A 25,313-nucleotide genomic window follows, 5' to 3' on the forward strand; every position below is an offset into this window, starting at 1 on the left:
CTGTGCTATAGGTGCCAAGCTGGATACTTTTTTATTTTTAAGAGATAAGATCTCACTCTGTCACCTAGGCTAGAGTATAGTGGCATCATCATAGGTCACAGCAACCTCAAACTCCTGGGCTCAAGTGATCCTCTTTCCTCAGCCTCCTGAGTATCTGGTACTACAGGTGTGCACAACCACACCTGGGTAATTTTTTGATTTTTAGTAGAGACTGGGTCTTAATCTTTCTCAGGCTGGTCTGGAACTCCTGAGCTCAAGAGATCCTCTCACATCTGCTTCCCAAAGTGCTGGGATTATAGGCATGAGCCACTGTGCCTAGCCATATGAATAATTCCTAAAGCCTCCATGATTTCACCACTGCATTGAAATCCATCCTGTTCATATTCAGTTCTTCACATGCTTGAGGATCTGTTTTGGGCTTTGTATTCTATCCCTCACACTTGTTTGGTCCCTGCACACTATCTTTATTATTGAACCTAAACTCTTTGGGACCTTTTGTTTTCTGGTTGGGGAACCCCTTAAGATGTTTATTCTTTTCAATGTAGTGCATCTCTGCTGTTGTAGTTTTTTCAGAAGAATGATCTATGTAGTTGATTTAGCTGAAGCTGACAGCTTGAGTTCTTGGGAAGAAATCCAAAGTGCTTATTAGGAAGACTAAATTATTCTGACTGAATTTTATGGCTTGCTATGAGGTGTCCTTTAACTTTGTGCTGCCTCCCTTTTCCTCTTAGGCACTATGTGACACCCCTCACCCCCACCCCCAGGTCTGCCTGGCTGGATCTGGGTGTCCTTGCAAGGAAGTGAATGCACTCAGGTTTTTTTTTTTTTTTTTTTTTTTGTAGAGACAGAGTCTCACTTTATGGCCCTCGGTAGAGTGCCGTGGCCTCACACAGCTCACAGCAACCTCCAACTCCTTGGCTTAGGCGATTCTCCTGCCTCAGCCTCCCGAGTAGCTGGGACTACAGGCGCCCGCCACAACGCCCGGCTATTTTTTTGTTGCAGTTTGGCCGGGGCCGGGTTTGAACCCGCCACCCTTGGTATATGGGGCTGGCGCCTTACCGACTGAGCCACAGGTGCTGCCCTCAGGTTGTTTTTTTTAACCTTTTTTTTTTTTAAATCTCATGGCGCACTTGAACCTATAATTAAACTTCCATGGCACACTTAAATTATGTTGTTCAGAAAAAAAGAAAGATTACAAAAAAGAGTATATTTACTGTGCTTGGAACTTCTTTCTAAAAAAAAATTTAATTCATGATCTTTAAAAATTTTTGAGGCACATGGGTTGAAAATCACTGCTCTAGGGGGAATCAGGGCTTGAGGGTGGCAGCCAGGCTCAGTGACAGTGTGAAGGTCATTCCCAGGCCATGCCCTCTACCATGCTCCCATCAGCCAGCCATACACAAAGTGCTTGGGTTGAGTCATTTTAAAACTGTAAATAAATTCCGTCTCCCTTGCTTCACTTGAGCAATGATAGCTGTAAAATCACCATTTTCACATAGACATTAATTTAAGGTATCATAATGAAAAAAATGTCATTTGTGTTACACTCAAAAGGTCTAGTGCCACCAGGAGTGTGGGCCATAGGCATACACATATGGGGCGAGGAGGAAGAATTGAGTGGGATTTCAGGAAGGAGGCGGTGCTCAGCATGTATGCTCTCCCGACTTTGCGCGGGCAACCAGCCACGGTTCCCAGACTTTGTCCGTGAGAACTGAGCTTGGGAGGTTGAGCAAGTTGCTCCAAGATACTCAGATGCAAAAGGGAGCACTCAGGTTATGCACAGCCTGGACTCGGCTTCTCCCCTTGCCACCAGCTCTGCAGGTGGGAAACGCCACGGAAGGACACGTGGCATGGAAACTGAGCCATAGAATGTCCCTTCAATGTTTCCTCAACCAAGTTCAGTAACAACTCAGTCAACAGTATTGATTGCCCTTTAGATTCTGTTCTGAAAATTGTTTCAGGTCGGGCATGATGTCTCATGTCTGTCAATCCTAGCACTCTGGGAGTCCGAGGTGGATGGATTGCCTGAGATGGGTTCAAGACCAGCCTAAGTCAGAGCAAAACACCATCTCTAAAAATAGCTGGGTGTTGTGGCAGGTGCCTGTCGTCCCAGCTACTCGGGAGGCTGAGGCAAGAGAATCGCTTGATCCCAAGAGTTTGAGGTTGCTGTGAGCTGTGAAACCAGCATTCTACTGGGGTGAGAAAGTGACACTCTGTCTCAAAAAAAAAAAAAATCAATTCAGAGACGGATAATTACTGTATGAAAAATATAAGCCTTTATATTTTTCTGTTTCTTAGTAGATGGCACCATATTTCTTTCAGTACTGGGAGCAATGTTTGAAAATGCCAGCTCTTTTAATGCACACACTTTAGCTCTGGGTATGATACTTTTTGAATCTGCTAACTTATAGGTCAATATAACAACTCCAGTATGTTATTTTACATTTAACTTATATTTTCTTGATGGCTGAGATATTTTTCAAAAAAAAAAACTTTTTTTTTTGAGACTGAGTCTCACTCTGCTGCCCCAGGGTAGAGTGCAGTGACATCATCATAGCTCACAGCAACCTCAAACTCCTGGGCTCAAGCGATCCTTCTGTCTCAGCCTCCTGAGTAGCTGGGACTATAGGTATGCACCACCACACCTGGCTAATTATTCTACTTTTTCTAGAGATGGGGTCTTGGTCTTACTCAGGCTGGTCTCCAACTCCTGGCCTCAAGCAATCCATCGCCTTGGCCTCCCAGAGTGCTAGGATTACAGGTGTGAGACACCTATGAGTCCAACCAATGTTTATATTTTATATAAGAAATATATTATATATATTATATATAAGAAATATATTAACTCTTTGTACATGTATATCATATTTGCTGCAAAATGTCTTTCCTTTCTCAGTTTATGGTCTACAACTTTTCGTGTAAAAACTGTATGAGGCCAGGCATGGTGGCTCATGTCTGTAATCCCAGCACTCTGGGAGGCCAAGGCAGGTGGATTGCTTGAGCTCACAAGTTTGAGACCAGCCTGAGCCAGAGCAAGATCCTGTCTCTAAAAAATAGCCGGGCATTGTGATACATACATGTCTGTAGTCCCAGCTACTCGGGGGGCTGAGGCAGGAGATCACTTGAGCACAGTGAGCTATGACATGACTACACTCCAGCCAGGGAGACAGAGAGAGCCCCTGTCTCAAAAAAAAAAAAATAATGGGAGAAGAGGCTATATTAAGTAATATAACAGTATGTAGTATGGCCCCCAACTGTATTAAAAAAATACTGTAGGGCGGCGCCTGTGGCTCAAAGGGATAGGGCGCCAGTCCCATATGCTGGAGTTGGTGGGTTCAAACCCAGCCTCAGCCAAAAACCATAAAAAAAAAAAATACTGTAGGTCTCTCTCACCTTTTCTCCTTCATGAGAAAGATCATTTTCAAGTCTCTTTGGAAGTGCTCTAAACTTTCTCTTTGTTCTTTCTAAGTAAAATCTTTGTTGGCTTGATGCCTATGTAGCTCAGTGGCTAGGGCACCAGCCACATACACTGGACTGGCGGGTTTGAATCCAGCCCAGGCCTGCCAAACAATGACAACTACAACCAAAAAATAGCTGGAAATTGTGGCAGGCACCCATCATCTCAGCTACTCGGGAGGCCAATGCAAGAGAATCACCTAAGCCCAAGAGTTAGAGGTTGCTGTGCACTGTGACACCATGGCACTCTACCCAGGGCGACATAATGACACACTGTCTCAAAAAAAAAAAAAACAAAACAACTTTGTTACCCTGAAAAAAAAAATACTGTCTATAAATTATACTAACCTGCTATCATGACAGATAACATACAGATTGGGTTGAATCTACCTTCTCTTTTTGTTTATGCATATTTTCTGCTCATTCTGTGAAAATTGTGTTATTCAGGTAATTCAAAACATAATGGCAATTTAAGTCTTCATTGTGTCACTTTTAGGTGGATTATGCTGGCGGTGGGTTGAAACACATATTCTTTATATGCTAGGCATATTTCCTATTTAGTGTTTAAGATGATTTTTTGTTTGTTTTTAAATTAGAAGTGGGTGTTGAATTTTGTCTAATGGTGGTTTTTTTGGCAGCTGTGAAGATCATGGTTTTCCTTTTTGTCTTTTTGTAACTGAGATATATTTTATATAAAATAAAATGCACAGATCCTAGGTGTTCAGTCTGATGTGTTTTGACCATTGTACTGCGTATATACCCATGTGACCACCACCGCAAACAGGAAATGTAACCTTTCCACCATCTCAGAAAGTTCAAGGGGAAATTCTGTGGGAAGCTTTTGATTGGTGTAGCTGAGCTGCCGCCACCTGCTTGTGCAGTTTCTGTTTTCCCATATCCAGCCTCAGTTTAACATCTTGTGGGGCTGGAGCCACTTGTGAGGTCCCAGCAGGCTGTCCCCTCTGCTACTCCTCTTCAGTCATTCATCGCTCTGCTGGCACAAGGGAGCCAGAATCTCTGTGAGGCAAGTGACCATGGGGCAGGGGGGATATAAAGCTGCTTTGAAGGAATGACCAGAGAAACAGCAATAACTCGAAGCTTTTAGGGATCTCGCCTAAGAAATGTGCATCAATGCCAAATATTTCTGGGCACCACTCCCAAAAGGTTGCCATGGGGCGGGGGGGAGGAGAGTAGGGCGTAACTGTGGTGGGTGCAGTATCCCTGACAGCCCCACAACCAAGGGATTTCATCTGCAGCTCCTACGTCTAGTGTGCTCACTCCATAAAGTCACAAATCACCTTCTGGAACATTCTCTACTGGAGCGTCCCTTCCCTCTGGCTGGGTTGCTTGTTTGCACTACTTCATTGTCCTTTCAGGGGGCTTGCTACCCTCAGTGGCCTTGAACTCTGTCTGCTACCCTGCACCAATCTCACTGCATTCTCTTGGCAGATTGTCAGTCTCTGCTGTGGCAGTTCAGGCCCTGATACTCAGCGTTACTTATTCAGCTAATCATGTTATAGCAAACTGGGAAAAAACAGAGAAATACATGTTTATATTTATTTCTACCGACTTAATACTGACATGTTGGATGTGTTCTAAATATCATGAAGTTCAGAAAATAATCTTAATGGTAGCATTATGCTTTCTGTCCTCTGCAGAAAGATGACTTAGGATTTCCTGAACCAAAGGGCCAGGTGCTGAGTTTTTCATGTGGTGTAGACTCTGCTATACATTTTTATAGCATGAGTTTACTTGAGTAAAGCAGTCACTTGTGGTTCATATCCCCATAATATGGGTCTTCTTAAAGTGAGGCGGGTAAACACATCCGGGCTGTGCCCCTTCGGGGGTACAAGTGTTGTCTCTGAAGCCATTGTGGTCCTTTACTTGGGCAGAGTGGAGAGCAAGGGCAGGGAAGGGAGAGTATGGAAACCAGGTTAGCGAGGCATGCCAGGAGCACCGTCCCAGATGCCACCCAGAAACCAAATCAATCCTAGAGTCTGCCACCTCCTACAGCTTTTGATGCAAATGTCAAACAAGGGCCATGCTTTCCACACTGTGGCATCTACACCACTAAAATCAATTTTAGACTTCTATTTCTAGGAGATGTCACAACATAGATTTTTTTCTTTTTTTAATATGAAAGCTATTTTCAATCTACATCTAAATGTAGGCGACTGAGTTTGGACTGCTCTCAGGATGCAATTCCAGTCTGTAACAGCCATGGCTGAAGACCGAAACTTCTAGGACGGACACCAGGAGGCTGGGACATGCTCCTTTGGGAGGGGGCAGGAACTGTCCCTCAATATCATCCCCCACCTTGGGAGAATGTCTGTGAGGTCTAACACTGAGATCAGTTCTGCAGGTATCTTTAGAAGTGGGGTCATCCCTCTTCCTCTAACCCTCTGTTGTTTGTCCCCGAGCTTTTGGCCTGTAATCTGAGGAGACAACTGACTTTTCATGTTTTATACATTTTATTCATACATTTCTCCAACTTTGAAATGACAAAAGCCCAATTCTATGGTTTCCCATTACACAGCATCCTACAAGTATGTATATTCTACAAAGAATACTATGGAGTTTCTCTTCTTCCCCTGTCACACGAGATAACTCATTAGGGTTTCATCAACTTGTACTGTGCTGGCAGTGCACCAGCATTCTGGTTGTTCCAGCGACAGGGCAAAGGAATCAGGATGGGAGGGCGTGTACTAAGGCATGTAAATAGATACACACAGAGAGAAAGAAAAGCAGGACATTTACAAAGAATCCGAACCTTTCCAATCCCTTCAGCACATGGGTGTTGAAGGACACCTCCTGCACAAATGCTCTTGCGAACTAAGGCTTTGCTGTACCCTGCAAATACTTACAATTGAATACGGTGAAATATACAACAACCATTAACATCTCTCTCTTTTTATCACTGAGACAATACTTCAACACCTTTTATAAAAAGGCAATAATACATACAGAAAAAAAAACATGTTGGCAAAACTTTATGCAAAATCACCCCAGAACTGAGTTTGAATGGCGACGCATCTACATTGCAATTAAACACGATGCTCTGGGTTCAGCATGTGAGGGTTGTGTGGCCTTCACATTAGTCACGTGGCCTGCTGCACCTAGCATCCACCCACCTGCCCGCACAGATGATATTCTGGGAGACAGTTAAGATGGGAAATCAATCCCTCTAATTCTTAGTGTCTTCCAAATGAAAAAATTAGGTGGAGCCCACTCACTGTGGAGGAATACCTATTTCTATTTCCTAGGACAACTCCGTCTACAGAGATTGTACTTTCTCTGGGTCCAGAGATGGTCACACCCAGGCCTCTGTGAGTCAGAGCACTGGCATATTCCCGGGATCATACGTCAGAGAGAACAGAGCTAACACAGAAGTGGCAGCTAAGTTCTGAGGTTCTGAGCATATACAGAGATGGAGTTGTGTTTGGGGCCAGGAAGGAGCTCTCCCATGTGGTGACAAACATCTCTTTCCATTTTCTTTTGCTCAGTCCATTTGCACAGGTTCAAGGGAGCTGATGGAGGGGCAGGTGAGAGGTGGTAGGAGCTTAGGATTTCCTATCTGCCCTGAAGAGCTAAGACTTGGGAGTGCCTTCCCAAAGCTAGCACAGCTCTCTTCCTACTCCCATGTCTGTAGGCTGTGTCTGCTCACCTCCTGTAACTGGATCATCTCAGGGGAAAGATTGGATGGGAAAATGGTGGTGGACATACTCTTCTCCTCCCTTTTCTCCCCACTTTCTAGGTGTATGTGACAGCTAAACTGCACTCACTAAGCTGGAAAATCTAAGACTCCCCGTATCTCCAAGTTTAAGGCAGACTGATGTGTGTGCGTGGGCAAAGCCAGTCAAGTGGTGAGCCTTGAGTATGGGCCTGTAAGCGGAGAGTCTAAACAGAGGGAAGGAAACCTTATTTCTAAAGGAGAAAAGGAAAAGCTCCACCAAATGAAATAATTCGTGATTACAGCCTGTAGCCCTTCCATAAGCTGCAGTGAGAAGCAAAGCATCTTTGTAAGAGAAGAATTAATTAGAGGCGCAGAACAAGAGAACTGTGCTCAGGGACCTTTAGCCTATTACAAACCATAATCAGTCTCAATGTTGTAAAGCCCTTGTAGAGAGGACGGAATTAGGAGGCTGTGTTCAGTTCTGAATAAATGAGAAACAAGAAACACACACCAGTTTGATGACAGCAAGCAAGGAGGAGGGATGAGGGCCGTAAAGAGCTCGTTTTTGGAATGCTGATAGCAAGATGCCTTCTCCTCTTTCTGAGGTGATGGTGTGGGAGGCATTTCTCTTAAGAATTTATTAATCAAGGAGTATTCTTGGTAGCTTTATCAAGCTTAAATTGCCCCAAGTTATGAAACTGATCTGAAATCTGAAATGGGGGAAAAAAAGACATCACATCAGTGGGAGATGAAAGGGCTGCCTTGTCCTTAAAGGGCAGTTTACACTCTAGGAATCTTTACTGTCCAGTTTCTTGGTGGGTGGCTGGATTGACTATACTTTTTCAAGAAATGAACTCAAAGACTAAAAGAAGAGATAACTACAAGTGATTTAAAAGCAAACAAAGGAATTCCTTTGTAGCGGATAAGATCAAAGGCTTTAAAAAAGATGAAAGATAAAAGTAATTGGAGTCCAAGCCTGCTTAGAGCACAAAGGAAGGCTTGGCTCCAACTGTTTGGCCTCCTGCACTTCTACAGTGGGGGACTTTGCTGCAACATCTTTAGGTATTCTACCACCAACAGGATGGGCTAAGATGATGCCTTCTGAATGCAAATAGCAAGAAGTAGGTCAACCATTTCTCTTCCTCTCCCAGAAAATATTTTAAACCATCTCACCTGACAAGAGATACATTTCATTGCATTTTAAAAGGTTACAATGTTATCTTGACACTGGGAAACTTCCAGATGAATTAAATTGAGTGATATTTCTCTTTATAGCATTAAAATTGAATATGCCGTATGTGCAAAGTAATTACTGTCTTATGATTAGAAAATCAGGACATTTCATCTTTTTAACAAAGAATTCCACATATAAAATCACTCTCTTGCTGTGGGGATGGGGTTGGGATGCGGAGAGAACCCTCAAAATATGGCTCCTCAACATTTCAATCGACCACTAACAAGATTCAGTAATTTAATCATTCACTCTAGTCTTTAAAAGGAAAGGAAAAATTGTTCTGCTGATGGAATAGAAGCAGTATAGAAGCTTTTAGCAATTTTCTTTGATTGTTTAGTGGACAATTGTAATGTAGCAGCAGCAGCAATGTACTGAAATTACTCTGCATTCAGAAATATAAGTATGTTCTGCTAGGTCATAAAGACACTGCTTTGGAGAAGATGTATATTAGTGGAATGGAACAGATGACCTCTTGCGAAGTTGAGGAGGGTGCAGAGATTTAACCATCTGTTTGATGGCAAGTATGATGCCTGCCTGTGCTTCTCGGAGGATGCATAAAGTTACTAGAGGAGGAGAAGTGCTACTGTGCCTCTCAATTCTGGGACCACAGATATTTAAGTCAGCATTGTTTTTCTCCTCCTCTGCTTATCCCACCTTTATGAACATGGTGGATGGCCTAAGATGGACATCATCAGCATCTGTGGAGATTAGATTTCAAAGGGAAAGTGGAGGTGTGGGGATTTCCACCAGAGGGATGGCAGTCTCTATTTCCCATGTGTTAGCTATATTTGTCTTTGTGCTTCACTGGAAAAGAGGTAGCACGGGCACTTCCACACTGAGGAGAGCCCAGATTGTGACCAATTCCACCACAGGAAAGACTGCCTGGCTGTGGTATTGATTAGATTTAAATCGTCCTAACACAGCCCTAAACAACTCTTTGAAGTTTTCTCTATCTAGGGTGAGACCACTGTTGAGCTTGAATCTGGTGCTTTGCTTACCCCACTGTGGGGTCCAAACAGAAGCAGTTCCAACTCAACTCCTTGTTTGTAAATTGCAGACTCATCTGGTCACTGAACAACATCAAGAAAAGAAATTAGCATCATTTAATAACAGTAGTTAGGGAGTAGGGTATTGACAATGTAAAAGGAATATACAAATGCCTTCTCTGTTTGGTCCTTTAAGAGGAGCTGTTCAGCTCAGAACACACCCTGTGCATCCTGCCAAGGCACAAAGTGACTGAGGCCATCTAACCTACAAGAAGCAAAAACGATGGTATGTTTTCAAGGATCACAGGTTAATATAAGCACTTCATATCCTCACATACCAATGAAAAACATTCTACTGACCTCTGGCAAAGAGTCTGAGAACCCCCAGCCTGAATCTCCTGTATTGGAAGAATGTAACCTCATGGAAGGGTTATGAGATGGTTAATGTCTCTAAAGCAACAAAGAGAGATGATTCCCCTGTGCCAAGGGATACAGCAAGAGGAAGGAGAAACCACAGGTGGCCTCCAGTACACCTGTAGCCCTTAGGCGCATGGCTCTCTGAGAGTCAGCTGCGGTCTGAGCTGTGCTCTGGGCAGGCTACTTTGTTGCCCTGCCAACCGATACTCACTCCTGGGCCTTCAATGGTTTAATGAGCATCTAACAAATTATAAAACTGAAAAGATTATTGGCTTGGAAATCTGAAAAAAATCTATAATGAAATGAAGGACCCAAAGGCATTTAATTATTGAACACATAAAAGGAAGTATATTTAAAAAAATTGGTCAAACTGTCCTGTTAGTTATCATTTTAAAGGAATTTACAGGGCTGTTATAGATTATCCTTTTGGAATAATTCAGTTTATAGCAAATGCCTAAACTGGTTTCTTCATTGCACAGTATTTTCTCTTAAAATGGGCGTTTTAAAACAATTACATACAGATTAAAAATCCTCATTTCTCTGCTTAATTAAAACGTTAATACTCTTAGACAACACAGATCTAAAATGGTGAAACCAGCAATTCCCCCTCCCACCTTACAACAAATTAAATTGAGACAAAATTACAAACACATTTCACTACATGATTATTATTAATAAAAATCAGTTTCTTTTTTTTTTTATAAAGTTGCCCAAAATGCAAGGGATGTGCATAGGTTTACAACTTAGTCATAATAGCATTTTATTCTTATTCCCCTGGGTGTGCCCCATGAACGGAATATACTTTGCTGTAGATTACAGATTGTTTTGTCCAACACAGACACACCGACAGCATAAACGCTCGCGACTGTCCACATGCATTAAGAGTCAAGACCCAACTTCAAATCTCTAAAAGGTTTACAGGGTGCTTCAAAGAGACAGTATCACATTATCTGGATGTTACATAAAGGACATAAAAAAAATACTATTCTAAGAAAAAAAGAGAGAAAAAAGGCTTTTAAAAATTTATGACTGTTTTGTAATCACTACACTAATTATTTCAAATAAATAAAGGAAAGAAAGATTTTCCAATCCATAAAATCAGACTCTAAAAAGAATGTAGTGTTCCACCCCCAGTCAAGGTAACAGAATCATTGTTTATTATTATTAAAATAGATTATAGAAAGCAGCATCTATTTTGTGCAGTTTTTAGGGGCCTTGGAAATAAAAAGCTATGATTTCCAAAAATATAACATTCCAAAGGATTGAATAATACATACATTTAAAGATACATTTTATTAAAGTTTAGGAGAACTGATTAAAAAAGATACTGTCTCTTTAAATTAGTGTGTAATTGTTTTTCTCCTCCTATCTATTTGGACATGACAATAATTATAAATGTAGGTCACACTACAACTAGGTAGTCTCTAGGGACCATGACCTGCTGACACAAGGCCGATAACAAAGAGGCTTTTCCATGTATGAGCTGTTCCCAGTTATGCTCAGATATCTGGGGAGGGGCCTAATAGACCCAGGAGACAGGGACCCACTGTGGGGCTGTGCACACGAGCTCAACAGCTTCCTCCAGATGTCTGATTGTCTCATCAATTTCATTGTTGATAATTGTGAGATCGAAGTAGTGTGCATATGTTCTCTGTAAGATATCAGATTCTTTCTGTAGACGCTGAAGAGATTCATCCTAAATGGTGATGAGATGGAGGTAGGGATGGGCATGGGAGAAGGGAAAAGCAAACAGAAGAGAGAAGTCAGTTGGATTCATTCTCTTTTCGTATTTTTACTCATCCCAATGTCAGAAAACAGTCAAGGCCAGACTCTTGACGCACAAGGCCAAGTCCGGTCCATGACAGAGACAGTGACTGCTCAACATGCAACAGGAGGCTCCACAACAAACCAGGTGAAGTAGAGAAAACAGACATTCTTCAGCAAACACATCACCCCCATTCAGGCCTCACTGTGCCTGTCTCCAAAGTCAGTTTGGGTAAGGCCATTCGAGGCATGGGTTAGCAGTGACTACTGTGGCCCCAGCTGTCCTTTCCTCATTACTCTAATCCAGGCCCACAGGAAGCCCTATCCCTAGCCTCAAGCCACTCTTCCATTTGGCTGGAGGGCTATGGTGGCAAGGCCAGAGCTCTTCATCCCCTCTCCCCGTGGTCACTTGAACCAGATCTCAGGGCCCAGCTGCATTTGCACCAATAAACCCCTGCCTTTGGACAACAAATTAAGTTGCATTTTTTCCCCTTTTCTACTTAAAGGTTCAGCATGTTCCAGGAATTCAATTACATATAAGGGCCCTCACTCAGTAGCAGCTGATGCCAGAGGCAAAAGCTTTTTGAATGTTACAAATAATGGATGGAATAAGGCCATTTCCCAAATAAACAGTAATTGGCATCTGATGAATCCCCCCAAATTGGCCTGCACTGGAAATGGCTAGACAAATGTCACTGTTCATAGATCCTCACATCTCTTATGAAAATACATCTAAAGGAAGAGAAGCTTCTGAACTCTAGGGAGGTTTATTGATGTAAAGAATGTTCCCTAAACTATAGCTTGCTACAGATTCTAAGAACTAGCAATGGGGTGAGCCAACAGTAAGAAGGAGCTTAGGGTCCCATAAGCACAGCTTACACTATAGGATGGCACTTCTTTCAAGACTGATCTCTTAAGGGTGACCAAAAGGAAGTCTGCTCTGGATCCTCATGGATCAAATTTGTTATGCTGAACTCCCAAAGAGCAAGTTCAAATTTGAAACTAGGAAACTTTGCGAGTCAAATTAATCCCTCCCCCACCAACCCACCTGCCATACACTAGGTGAGCTATTGGGCTGAGTCTTAAATACATATAAATACAATTAAATACACATTTATTTGATTTGTTGCTCTCTAACTAGGGAGTAAATGTGCCTGGTAAGCCCTGTCATTGCCATGCCCCAGCGCTGGTAAGTGCTTACTTAGTAAACGTTGTTGAAAGAATAAGCACTTGGCTGACTGGTACTGGTCATTATAGGATTTTATGAGTATTTAATCTATAATCAAGAGATGAGCAATTCTACTAGGAAATGGGGGCCCAGTGTGACAGAGACATATCTGCCAGGAAAAGATACAATGCCTTCAGGACCCAGGAGCTGTGGGACTGGGATCCCTCCTCTTTTCTGTGGCTTCTCCATTATTTGTAAGGGACTCTTCCTGACAAGGAAGCTGGGAGGCCCAGGCAAGCTTCTGCTCTGTGGGTACAGGTTTTGGGAAAGCTGATCAGAAGATACTGATCAGAAAGATAGCTGATCAGAAAGATACTTGCTGAGGGCGGCGCCTGTGGCTCAGTGAGTAGGGCACCGGCCCCATATGCCGAGGGTGGTGGGTTCAAACCCAGCCCTGGCCAAACTGCAACAAAAAAATAGCCGGGCGTGGTGGCGGGCGCCTGTAGTCCCAGCTGCTCGGGAGGCTGAGGCAAGAGAATCGCGTAAGCCCAAGAGTTAGAGGTTGCTGTGAGCCGTGTGACGCCACGGCACTCTACCCGAGGGCGGTACAGTGAGACTCTGTCTCTACAAAAATAAAAAAAAAAAAAAAAAAAAGAAAGATACTTGCTGAATCCTTTCCTGGCACTGCAGCAGATATGGGCAGTTGGGAACTCAGTCTTTTCTATCAGGATACTCTAAACCAAGAATGTCCAACTCACCTTCTACAGGAATTTGAAAGCAGGACACCAGCATGTGTGCTTTGAACTTTAGTGTTAACTACTATAGTGTAGATAAGACCTCAGTTAATAAGCACCTTCTAAGGTCATTATCAACACACATTCTGTTTGCACTTAAAAAGCATAGTATTTTCACCGTGGCTTTACTTTACAATCAATGCAAAAAATATTGCTATTTACACAAAGACAGGAGTGCTTCCTACCATGCAAGAAGGAATAATTCCTACATCTCTTGGGCTTCAAAAACCACTAGCTGGAAATATTTAAGAAAATTTATGGCTGAAAGCATCAAATTTTTAATGTAGGTCTCTTTACAGAAAAATAAATCTTCCTCATAAGGATTTTATAAGATGAAGTTATATTTGTCTGTTTCTTCCTTGATAAGAGCTTGTCTGTGTGCTTGACTCATGCATGAGCAGGGTTTAATTCAGTGAAAACAAAATGCCTTTATTCTACAGCGAAAGCAAGGATTTGTGGGAACAAAATGTCTACAGTCTAAATCTATTAAAAGAAACAAGACTATATTTCATTGCCTCCTAGCTGGTACTTACAGGTAATTTTCTGCACCATTTTGGCAGCTATGGAAAATTAGTAAAAGGGCAGGAAAACAGGCAAAACAAAAACAAAGCAAAGATGATAATTCAAGAAAAATACATGGTAACCAAAGGATAAAAGCTAACCACCATGTGGAGTTTCAAATATGGTTATATATTAAATAAATTAGGAAAAGTAGAATTTTACTAAGGAATATACCTTTTGCAAATGAAATGACAAAAAATAATGACTGAAAATAAGAGTAACATAGGTAAATATAAATATTTAATCTTTCTTAAAGGTACACAAAGTGAAAATGTCCAAACTTTAACTGCATTTAAGCTTGGGTGAGTTTAGGCTTCTGTTTTCTGAACAAAGCCAAGATTCCTCTGAAGGTTTCTAGAACTTGCGAAAGTAACTGTCTTCACAGGGTAACTTTGAATAGAAGGCTCCTCTTACTGCTATGCTTACCAGACACATGATAACTATGTTTCCTATCTCCTCAGCAATACAAAACCTTCTAAATCAGCTTGGTACTATGGTACAGCCAACTCTCACAGGCACCATCTCTGTGGTAGCTGATGACTTGAACTGGCTTGATATGGACAGAGCTCATTTCTAGATTTGGTAGTTTTCAGGGATCTGGAGTGAAATTCTCCATGGGTTCCAGTCCAGAGACTGCCTGGGGGAACCTGCACAGCAAGACCAAGGTCATGGATTCTTTATAGCTCTGTTCAGGCAAGGCAGTTTTTGGCCCCGAGCTGGCCTTGGGGGCTGCTGCTGCTTCTGCACAATCCCTACCAGAAGAGAGACTAGGCTGGCAGCCCTGAAGGGTGTGAGATGCCTAGGACGTTAAGAGGTTTATTCCCAGATTTTAGAAGTAGGTTTATTGATAAGGGCACAGGCATGGGCCATTCAATTCCATACCTCATTTCACCAGAGCAGCCTTTTGCTGCAAATGTAGACTGATTTGTTTCAAACCGTGCTAGGCACTAGGGCTTGAATTTGTTTAATGATTCTCATCTTCAAAGAACCACAGTTTATGTTGCTTAATTAATTCCTAATACTGAAAGAGGACCTCAGGCTCTGGAAGTCTTACTGCTCGGCATCAACAACAAAGCAGAGCTTCACTGAGTTATCTTAATGGGATGGGGCTTTGGTTTTGAATGCACAACACACGTGGATCCTTGCAATGGGGTATGCTTATTTGGGGAAAAACAGATTGATTCTTACCTCATTTAAACCTGGAGTAATAGTTGGTGCGGCAATAAAAACAACAAAGGGAGCAAACTCTGCAGTTCTCAGGACCTTCAGTGCCTGTGTTGAAAAAAAAGGAGAAAGAGAGAGCCTTAAAAGAAGAAATAAATCATGTAAATTTCAAATGAGCCTTTAAGAAATTTATATAACTGAAAATTTCAGGCCCTTGGTTCAAATTTTAGGCAAGGTATCATTAAATTTATTAACCTTATACATAATTTCTACCATGTATTACTCCTTTTTTTCTAAAGGATGGACAACAGCCATCAGAAAATAAAAGTTGACAAACTGGACTTTTTTCTTACAAATCTCATGAATCAATCTGATTTAGTTTTCTTAATAAGTTAACACTGATTTTGTGGGTTAATATTCATTCAAACCTGGTTATTAGCTGTAGCCTGACTTTTAGATTTTAGGGTAGGCACGGACCTGTAGGCTGGTTTTACTACTGATCTGGAGCCCACTGTATTACATTTTGGATTTCAAATTGCAAACCAAGGAGAGCACATCCTGGCCACTGTTAACCATGAGGGCTGGAGTCACTTATGTAAGGCCTTCTGAATTGCCCTCATGAAAGGTCCTGTGGGACTTATGGGGAAAGGGGACCTTGCCCTGAGCTGGAGTCAGGGGCCCTGGGGTTTTTGTCTTGGCCCTAACATTAAAGAGGCTGAGCAGCTGTGGGCACTGCATAGACACATATGAGAATGGTGAGTTCAAGGGAGAAGAATCTGACGTCCCTTTCATTTCCCTTCTAAGGCACTCCAAATGCACTGCAAAGCTGTGCTCCTATGCTGCAGGAGTTGATTCTGCTAAGGAATTACTGCTCTGCTCTTCCCATGAGGAAACACGACCCTCAGGGAGATTACAAACTCCCAAGAAACAACACTCAACACAGTTAATCAATTCCTAAGTAACTGACATGGAATTAATGCCTATGCACAGGAGTGATATCTTACTGCCCTTTATACAGAATTTAACACATATATTCTGCTGCCCACTGTTTTGTTTTCTAAATGGTCTTTTAATTTGTTTGCTTTGCCTGATTCCTATAGCTCCATTTTTTCCTAGTTTACTGTAATTGCAATTAGACTGGTTGCACTGTCTCCAGTTTTGCTGCTTTCCAGTCCATACTAGAATGATCTTTCTGAAATGTCAATCTCATGGCCTCCCTGCTCAAAATCCTTCAATAGCTCCCACTTGGCTTCAGGATAAAATGTCTACTCCTCAGTGGCAGGTCCCTTCCTCACAAGTGGGCCCATGTTCAACCTCTTCAGCTTCTCTCTGCCCTTTCTTCTCCATGGACTGGCCTTACTAAGAACTACTTTCAGTTCCTTAAGCGCCAGACTCTCTCTAGCTTCCTGGTATTTTTACTTAACTGTTCCCTCTTTCAGGACTTCCTATCACTTCCCCTTCCATTCTCTTCCTCTTGCTTGGTTGAGTAATCCTTTAGAACTCACAGTACTGATGTTCTTTACTCTGGAAAGTTCTTTGTGAGCTCTGATCTCCCATGTACTCCTGAAGTACCCATCACACTGGAAATCCAAATCCCTGGGGACTAGTGGGTAGGCTCCTTGAGGGCAGGGACAGTGTCTTGTTCAGTTTCTCCCTCATGCCCAGTATGACATCTGGCATAAACTGTCTTTATGAGAAAATTAAATGTAAAAACAGTAAATACAAGTCTTTTGGGTCAGGTTCACCTAAAGAGCACTTTGTTCTCTTGGCTGAAGGGACTCTTTTGGTATCTTTGCACATGTAGGCATGAAAGACAAATTTGATATTAAAGGTTCTTTTTTTTTTTTTTAAGTGCAAAGCTTGCTCTCATTAGGATTCTATTTCTGAATTTTGGTCATACAGTATCTTCTTGTGGGTTAAGGGAGCCTGGTGCATGGTATCTGTCTATCAAAGTTCTTTAGTTGTTAAAGTCACAGACTCAGATTCTTCTCATAGGAAAGATCTCCAAGCTCGCAAATGTTAATTTTTGAAAGCTATAACTAGCAGCTTCTTTGACAATCCTTTTGTGACTGAAGACTTCAGCAAGGAATAAACATCATGAAAAAGTCCATATATAGTTCATGTATGAGCTAAAGGGATCTTCATTTAGAAATGCCCCTTTTGTCGAATATTATCTTGGGCTATTTTCCCTTCCTTCCTGTCTTCATAATCAGTTGAATATGGCGTCAGATGAGACAGAAGGTTTTCTCATCGCCCTACCTGCTGTCACACATACATACCCACCCACAACCAGCTTCTGGGCAACTGAGATGGGAAAAAACACCATTTATTTCTCTTGCTGAAGCTACTCTGGGTGCCAGATTGAAGTCCTCACAGCCTGGATGCTGACTGGAATCAAGATGAAGTAGTGGATAAAGTACAGGATGATACCCTGGGCATGAAATATTTTTTTCCTCACTCAGTGACCTAGCCTGCTAGCTACTCAAGTCTTTGAATGTTTTTGGTTCTAGCCTGCTATCTTATTACAGCAGTAGAAAACAAACTCCTTGGAAGACATTACTTTAGCTCTATGCAGATTATCCATCTCTAAGTCTATATCCATGAACATATGTTGTTCTACACATACTACATAAAACCATCAATGAAGGCCAAGTTCATCACATTGCCAAATGCTTCTTGTGTCTAAGAATCAGGTCATATTTCTTCTCCTTTTTTTTTTTTTTTTTTGTAGAGACAGAGTCTCACTTTATGGCCCTCAGTAGAGTGCCATGGCCTCACACAGCTCACAGCAACCTCCAATCCTGGGCTTAAGCGATTCTCTTGCCTCAGCCTCCCGAGTAGCTGGGACTACAGGCACCCGCCACAACGCCTGGCTATTTTTTGGTTGCAGTTTGGCCGGGGCCGGGTTTGAACCCACCACCCTCGGTATATGGGGCCGGCACCCTACCGACTGAGCCACAGGCGCCGCCCCCAGGTCATATTTCTTGATTCCCTTTTTTGCCCTGGTGGCCAGGAAGTTCAGAGCCAAATTTAATGTTTATCATAGTAACTATAGCGGCCCCTGTGGTTAGCAGTTTTGCTTCCTCCTCCTTTTCATGGCTGTGATTTTATACCTTATTATATTCTCAAAAATTCTATGATGCCTTGACTACTGACTGAGATTTCCTTATCCAGCAGGCTTCATATCTTTAGCAGAGTCACCACGCATTTCCAACATACACAGTTCTTAAAGGTCTCTGTCCCCATACTCTGCTCAACTTATGGGCCTCGAGTGGGTGCCATTTTGGGTGCAGTCAGGCAGGACTGAGGTTCAGTGTTACTTTAGGGAAAGGAAATGGACCTACTCACAAGGATTCCCCTCTCTCAGGCAGTTAATAGGTGACTTACAGATGAACTCTAAAACCTCTTCCTGATTCAAGGTAAGACACAAATTTCTTAATATTCACAGGCAAATCTCTTTCTCTCTGAATCCCAGAGAGGTATAGAAATAGAGAGACAGAAAGAGAGATAGGAAGGGTGGGTAAGTGACAGAGAGTATACTCCAGAAAGATCACTGAAAATGCTGGATTCAAATAGTGAAAGTAATATTAACTTAACATTTTAAGTTAATTCTTTAGTTCTCTTTTGCAGGGATAAAATTGCTTTTACGGCTCAGCTATGGCCAGTAATTAATCTCAGGTTACCATCCTCAAGTCTGACCCAAATATCTGAGATGCAGCTATCTATAAGACTAACTGGTGTGTAAACTTAAAAAGAACATAGGGGCAAGGTATCTGAGTCATTTTGTACAAACATTTAAGGATTTAGGAAGAACACAGTGACCTCAAAACCAATCTTAAGAGAGCCAACCAATTTAACAAAATAGCTTCTGATTCAGAAGCTGGCTCTTATTTATTTTTTTTGCTGTTGTTTTTTTTTTTTATTAGAGACAGGATCTTGCTCTTGCTTAAGCTGGTCTCGAACTCCTAAGCTTAGGCAATCCTTTTGCCTTGGCTTTCCAGAGTACTAAAATTCCACTGCACCCAGCTTTGTGGCTTTGTTGTTGGTATTGTTTCTCTTCTTTTTTCTTTTCTTTCCTTTTTTTTTTTTGAGTCAGAGTCTTACTCTGTTGCCTAGGCTAGAGTGCTGTGGTGTCAGCCTAGTTCACAGCATCCCCAAAATCCTGCCTGGGGTTTGTAACCCTCCGGCCTCAGCCTCCCGAGTAGCTGGGAATATAGGTATCTGCATGCTAATTTTTTCTATATTTAGGAGAGATGGGGGTCTCACACTTGCTTAGGCTGGTTTTGAACTCCTGAGCTCAAGAGATCTTCCTGCCTTGGACTTCCAGAATGCTAGGATGACAGGGGTGAGCTGCTATGACATGGCTCTTGTTTTAAAGTATACGTTGCTCATAAGACTTAAGCTACCTCTTGGTGATGACCTTTATCTCTACGGGCAAAAGCAAAACCACAAGGTATTCTGCTCCTGTTAGCTTTTTAATACTATACATGGATATATCAGAATAAAGTTAAAATCTAAAACTATCACATTAAACTCTTGATTACACACTGGAGCTATTATAGTTTCAGCTTTAGGGACATGAATTATCTTCTGAGCCATAGCCTTATTTCCATGAGAGATAAATTCTACCATTTTTCTCAGGTTTGACTGCCTTATGAAGTTTTGTAAACATTAAAAAAAATAGGATTTAAATTGTACTACTACATGTAAGGTGGACCACCTTGAAGATTCCCAGGGCTACCTCTTCTAGGATGGTACAGCAAAAGGAGGTTGGGACTTATTGTAACAAAACAAAATAAAACAACCAACACAGTTCAAATCAAACCTCTCTTTCAATTGGCTGTAAAACCTTGGTCATGTCACAGTTATATTAAGTCTTGGTATCTTCATCTGTAAAAGTAGATGCTGATCTCTATCTCATAGGGTTACAAGGCTTAGGTAAGGAATAATAACACTTGGCAAAATATAAAGCACTGTGAGAACATAGTCTATTGTTATTTCATAGGAAACCAGGTTTTAAATTTCTTCCTACTTTAATGTCTTTCCTATGGTCTTCTAGTTCTAAAGTTGGACTCCCAACATCTTATCATATAGTATTATTAGATATGTGCTCAGCTTGGCCTAAACTATCTAAAATATGATGGCACAGAGTATTAGACTGACACTAAAAGAGCTGAACACCAATGTTTGGTGTTTTTCCTATGGTCCACACATAGTGTGGTAGAAGTGAGAGGATTTTAAACAATGCCACAAGACACTTCTATTATGGACAGTTTCTCATGGACATCAAGGAAGGAATTTCATCCTCACCAGTTTGTCTTCTGAATTGTATTTTTAGCACCTGACCCAGTGCTTGGCATAGAATAAGTGCTTAATACAAGTTTGGTGGATCAAACTGTTCATGAGACACAATAGAGGGGTTACTCTAACAAGCTAAGATGGGAAAGGGGCATGGAGAAAAATGTCCTAAGGAAAGAGCCTCCCTAGAGCAACGAGGCTGTGCCTGAAAACAATTTGCTCCTGGCCCCAGGCATCCCGAAGACAGGATGAGGCTCGGCACTTGTGGCTCAAGTGGCTGGCTAAGGCGCCAGCCACACATACCTAAGCTGGTAGGTTCGAATCCAGCCCGGGCCTGCCAAACAACAATGACGGCTGCAACCAAAAAATAGCCGGGCGTTGTGGCGGGTGCCTCTAGTCCCAGCTACTTGGGAGGCAGAGGCAGGAGAATCGCTTGAGCCCAGGAGCTGGAGGTTGCTGTGAGCTGTGATGCCACAGCACTCTACCCAGGCCAACAGCTTGAGGCTCTGTCTCAAAAAAAAAAAAAAAAAAGACAGGATGAGGGCCCTACCAGATAGGAACAGAGCTTTCCAATCCCTAGTAAGGAGGGATTATTAGTTAAACAAAAATCAATCTGCGGTACACATTATATATTTAGTTCTATATAGGTCCAAGTTCATTGTTCAGTAAACTACAGTGTTCACCCTACTGGTGCTCTCCTCCCTAGCCCCATAACCAGATATTTTTGTGGTTTCCACAGTTCCACAGGGCAGAAAAGCCTGAGGGTAGAGCCCAATCTGTGCAGACTGTGTGCGTTCCCAGCTGTGTTGTAGTACACAACAGTCAGTGTGAGACCAGGACTGGCATGAAGCTGGACTGGGTAGGAGGGCCTGGGACTAGAGTGGTCAATCAGACCAACAAGGAGAACAGGACCCAGATGATCCCTATCCCCAGGGCTTCTGGCCCAGAGAGGGTTAGGTAGAGACCAGGACATCTACGGACAACCCTCTGGGTTAGGCAGACCCGAGAATCATAGTTCTGGGAGGTTAGGACCCAGAAAGCAGGAGAGAAGAGTGCAAGTGAGCTCATCCAGCAGTCAGAGGAGCAGGGGAGAATGTGCCCAGCTGGGGCAAGGAGGTGCTCTGCGGCCAAGTGCAATGGGTAAAGTAACTGCTGTGGGTGTCCTGAGGAGGCTGAGGGAAGTGTCTCCCAGTCGGCAGTGCAGAGCAATGCATGGCTGTGCAAGGGCAAGGAGACAGGGAGAGCTGGACACTATGAGTGGAGTGGCAGCGGCAGCAGCAGCAGCAGCAGTGGTGGCGGTGGCAGCAGCAGTGGCAGGTAAGGCAGAAAGCCCTCGAAAGTGGATTTAGGTAATGCAGAGGGAGTCTGAGGAGCCCTGCAGCCAGCATACTGCTAGAGACATTACTACCAGCAGAAAACGACGTTCAGGTGAAGACCAGTGTGGAACCCAAGGAGAGGATGTCGAAGACCAGGACCAGGATTGAGACTTTGCCTCTAGCCACCCCTGGCCAGAAGATTTTTCCAATCCCTAGTAAGGAGGGATTAGTAGTTAAACAAAAATCAATCTGTGGTACACATTATATATTTAGTTCTATATAGGTCCAAGTTCATTGTTCAGTAAACTACAGTGTTCACCCTACTGGTGCTCTCCTCCCTAGCCCCGTAACCAGATATTTTTGTGGTTTCCAAAGTTCCAAGTTCCAGAAACCCATCAGGTGTTGTAAAACAGAAATGGGTAAACCCACTGGCCATATGTTAGGATTTGCAGCCCAGAAACTGAGCTATCAGGCCCCAGGTCACACAGTAGGTTCTGTCCTTACTTTGGGGATGACTAGGGGACTAAGTCTCACATGATAGCCCCTAAACAGGGATTCATCCTGCCTACAATAACCCATGAGCCTCCTGATGAAATAGAGCCTGCTTGAAGGGAGCCGGTCTACCATCTCAGCAGGTGGTGTAATGATTCTTCTCAGTGATAAGGGTGTTTTGGTACAGATTAGTCTTAGAAACAGCAGACCTAGGAGTCACATGGGCACCCACAAGCCTTTCCTGTAACCTACCCCAACACCTCCAATTCCCAAATCCTTCCTACTGTGCTTTATATTCTACTTCTACTTGGTTTGTACTCAGAGAAAAAAAATAGCTTGTCAGCATTCATGATGCAAAGCCTTCAACTTCCTCTATTTCAAATTTATTTTGTTTTTGTTTGTTTGTTTTTTGCAGTTTTTGGCTGAGGCTGGGCTTGAACCCACCACCTCCAGCATATGGGCCCGGTGCCCTACTCCTTTGAGCCACAGGCGCTGCCCTATTTCAAATTTAATAATTCTGATTGCTCCTTGCATAAGACTTATCTACAAATCATTTAATTGTCTCTGTGTCTGGCTCTCCTTTGTGTCCTCTCCCAGTTTTCCATATCTCTTCTAGTTTTAGCTCAGGGTCAGGTGCTGTCCTCAGGTAAAGAGATGGCAGAGGCTGAGAGCCACCCTGGGTTTCCATTCCTGCTCCATGTGACATCTGCACTCATTCCTGTTTGCCATCACAAAGCTAGTGCTGTGTTTTACACCCAGGCCCCAGGATCGTTCTTGCTGGTGATTAACATAAGGTGCTGGTAGAGGCTCTGATTGTCCAGCGTGAGATGTACCAAGAGAGGAAAGGTGCCTGTGTGGTAACAAAGTGCCAGAGTCTCATCCTGAGGTCAGATGACTGTAGCACTTCTGGCAGGCACAGACTCAATCAGGTACTTTTTTGAGCTACTGAGTATAATAAACCTCTTAAGAGAATAATCTCTGCTTCTTAAAGGGGTAGGGAACCTGCGGCCTCAAGGTCACATGTGGCCCTCCAGATCCCCAAATGCAGCCCCTAGACTGAATCCAAACTTCATGGACAATAAATCCTTTTATTAAAAGGATTTGTTCTGCAAAATTTGGGTTCAGTCAAAAGGCTGTACTCAAAGATCTAGATTAGAAGGTCACAGGTTCCCCACCCTGTGGGGAGCAGTGGGCAGATTAGTCAGTTTGCATTCTAAACTATTAACCATGATGCCTTGATTACTAATAGTTTCCTGTAGTTTATGAAATTATTATGTGACCCGTGACTTCCTGATGGCATTTTTGATTTAGAATCTGAGCTTAGCAGCATGCAGGCAGGATGTTTGGGGTTCAAGGTGAGCAGGCATTACCTGAGGCTCCACGTCCAGTATTGCAATCAGCCCCTGCTCGTGGATCTTCCGGATGGTCTCCAGTTTTGTCCCATACATGGCATCCTCATGGCTGCCATACTCCAAGTACTCATTATTAGAGATGTCTTGCATCATTTGGTCATGAGATACAAAGTAATAATTCTTTCCATTTTCTTCATCTTTCTTTGGCGGTCTGGTTGTATCTGCAAAGTTGCATGCCATGAGAGGCTTAAAAGGCCGAGCTGATGAGCTTATGCTCCCAAATAGAATTACTCAGACCCAATCTCTTCTTAAAGCTGTGGGCTCTTTATCATATATTACACATCCCCTATTCTCACTCCCAGTAGCTTTGTAGAACTAAATTCTAGAAACCGTATTTATCTGTGTATATCAGACCACAGCAGCCAGCGAGTTGTTTGATTTGGTGAATCTGTCAGTGTCTAGGTGAGATATATTTCATCCCTTCATGGGCCATGAGAGGAGAATGACCCAAGATTAACACAACTTACGGAATACTTTAATGCAGTTGGGTGTTGAGCAGAAGAAAAAAAAAGGATAAAAGAAATGGAAAACTACATATGGTTATTTACATTTAAATAAATTAAAATTAAATAAAACACAAATTTCAGTTCCTCAGTCTTACCAGCCATGTTTTGAGGGTTTAATAGCCACATGTGGTTAATGGCTATTGTACTGGATGGTACAGATATAGAATGATGCAATTATTGCAGAAAGTTCTATTGGATAGTGCTGGTCTATAGCATCTTGCAAAAGGAAAATGTAGACTATAGTAAAAGGCACACCATATTGAAAACACAATGACCTTAGACAATGTGGCCATAATTATTACGAAATACCTAAACCAGAAGGTGGTAAACTGGCTTGTGTAAGTACAAGAACTGTCTGTTCTTGTAAATAAAATTTTACTGGAGCACGGCCATGCACATTTATTTATATATTGTCTATGGCTGCTTTCATACCACAACAGCTGCTTTCATACCACAGAGCTGAACAGCTGTGACAGAGACTATATGGTCTTCAAAGCCTCAAATGTTTATTTACTAGCTCTACCTTTACAGAAAAGGTTTGCCTACCCTCACCTAAGTGAAAGTCTATGCCAATAAACCCTAGTTCTGTGGCTACTAATAGGACCAGTATCCTGCGAAAACACACTTTAAATAATGTAATAATGTTTTGCTAGATGAACCAGGAACATTTGTTTTAATTCATTCTTTCTCTCTCTTTTTTCCTCCTTTTCCCCTTCCTTTCTTTTTTCATTCTTTCCTCCCACTCTCCTTCTTTCTTTCAACTTCTTTCCTTCCTTGAGCAAGAACAAATTTATATTATTCTTTGCTGTGTACATGGGCCCAAACCAATGAAGAATCCCCCCTCTCTTGCTATACTATTCGAACTGCCAGGTGCTCATGGATATCAACACAGGGAGATTTTAAATAGAAGCCCTCTCTCCCAGTACATCAAAAGCTGAAGTAATGGCATCACATATTGATGTTGTACTATCTTCAGTCATCTCACTAGTTAAATATATGTTATATACACATCTGGGGTCAAATATTTTAGAGAATAGACATGATTGATGTCAGCAAAGGTAAGCTTTAAAAC

At 42.4% G+C, this 25,313-nt stretch overlaps 1 protein-coding gene across 9 annotated transcripts in view; it reads right to left on the reverse strand.

Annotated features, from left to right (window-relative positions):
* Positions 1-5,908: 5,908 nt before the first annotated feature.
* The window catches only part of CASK (calcium/calmodulin dependent serine protein kinase), a 507,330-nt gene continuing 487,925 nt past the window's right edge, over positions 5,909-25,313 (reverse strand). For all 9 annotated transcript variants that reach the window (XM_053579588.1, XM_053579590.1, XM_053579587.1 and 6 more), the window contains 3 exons: positions 23,694-23,896; positions 15,242-15,325; positions 5,909-11,462 (listed from right to left, as the gene is read on the reverse strand). In XM_053579588.1, coding sequence (XP_053435563.1) covers positions 11,286-11,462; positions 15,242-15,325; positions 23,694-23,896 — 464 coding nt within the window. In that variant the 3' untranslated portion in view covers positions 5,909-11,285. The remainder of the gene's footprint in view (positions 11,463-15,241; positions 15,326-23,693; positions 23,897-25,313) is intronic.

Source organism: Nycticebus coucang, chromosome X, assembly GCF_027406575.1.
Source record: "Nycticebus coucang isolate mNycCou1 chromosome X, mNycCou1.pri, whole genome shotgun sequence".
Classification (NCBI taxonomy): domain Eukaryota; kingdom Metazoa; phylum Chordata; class Mammalia; order Primates; family Lorisidae; genus Nycticebus; species Nycticebus coucang.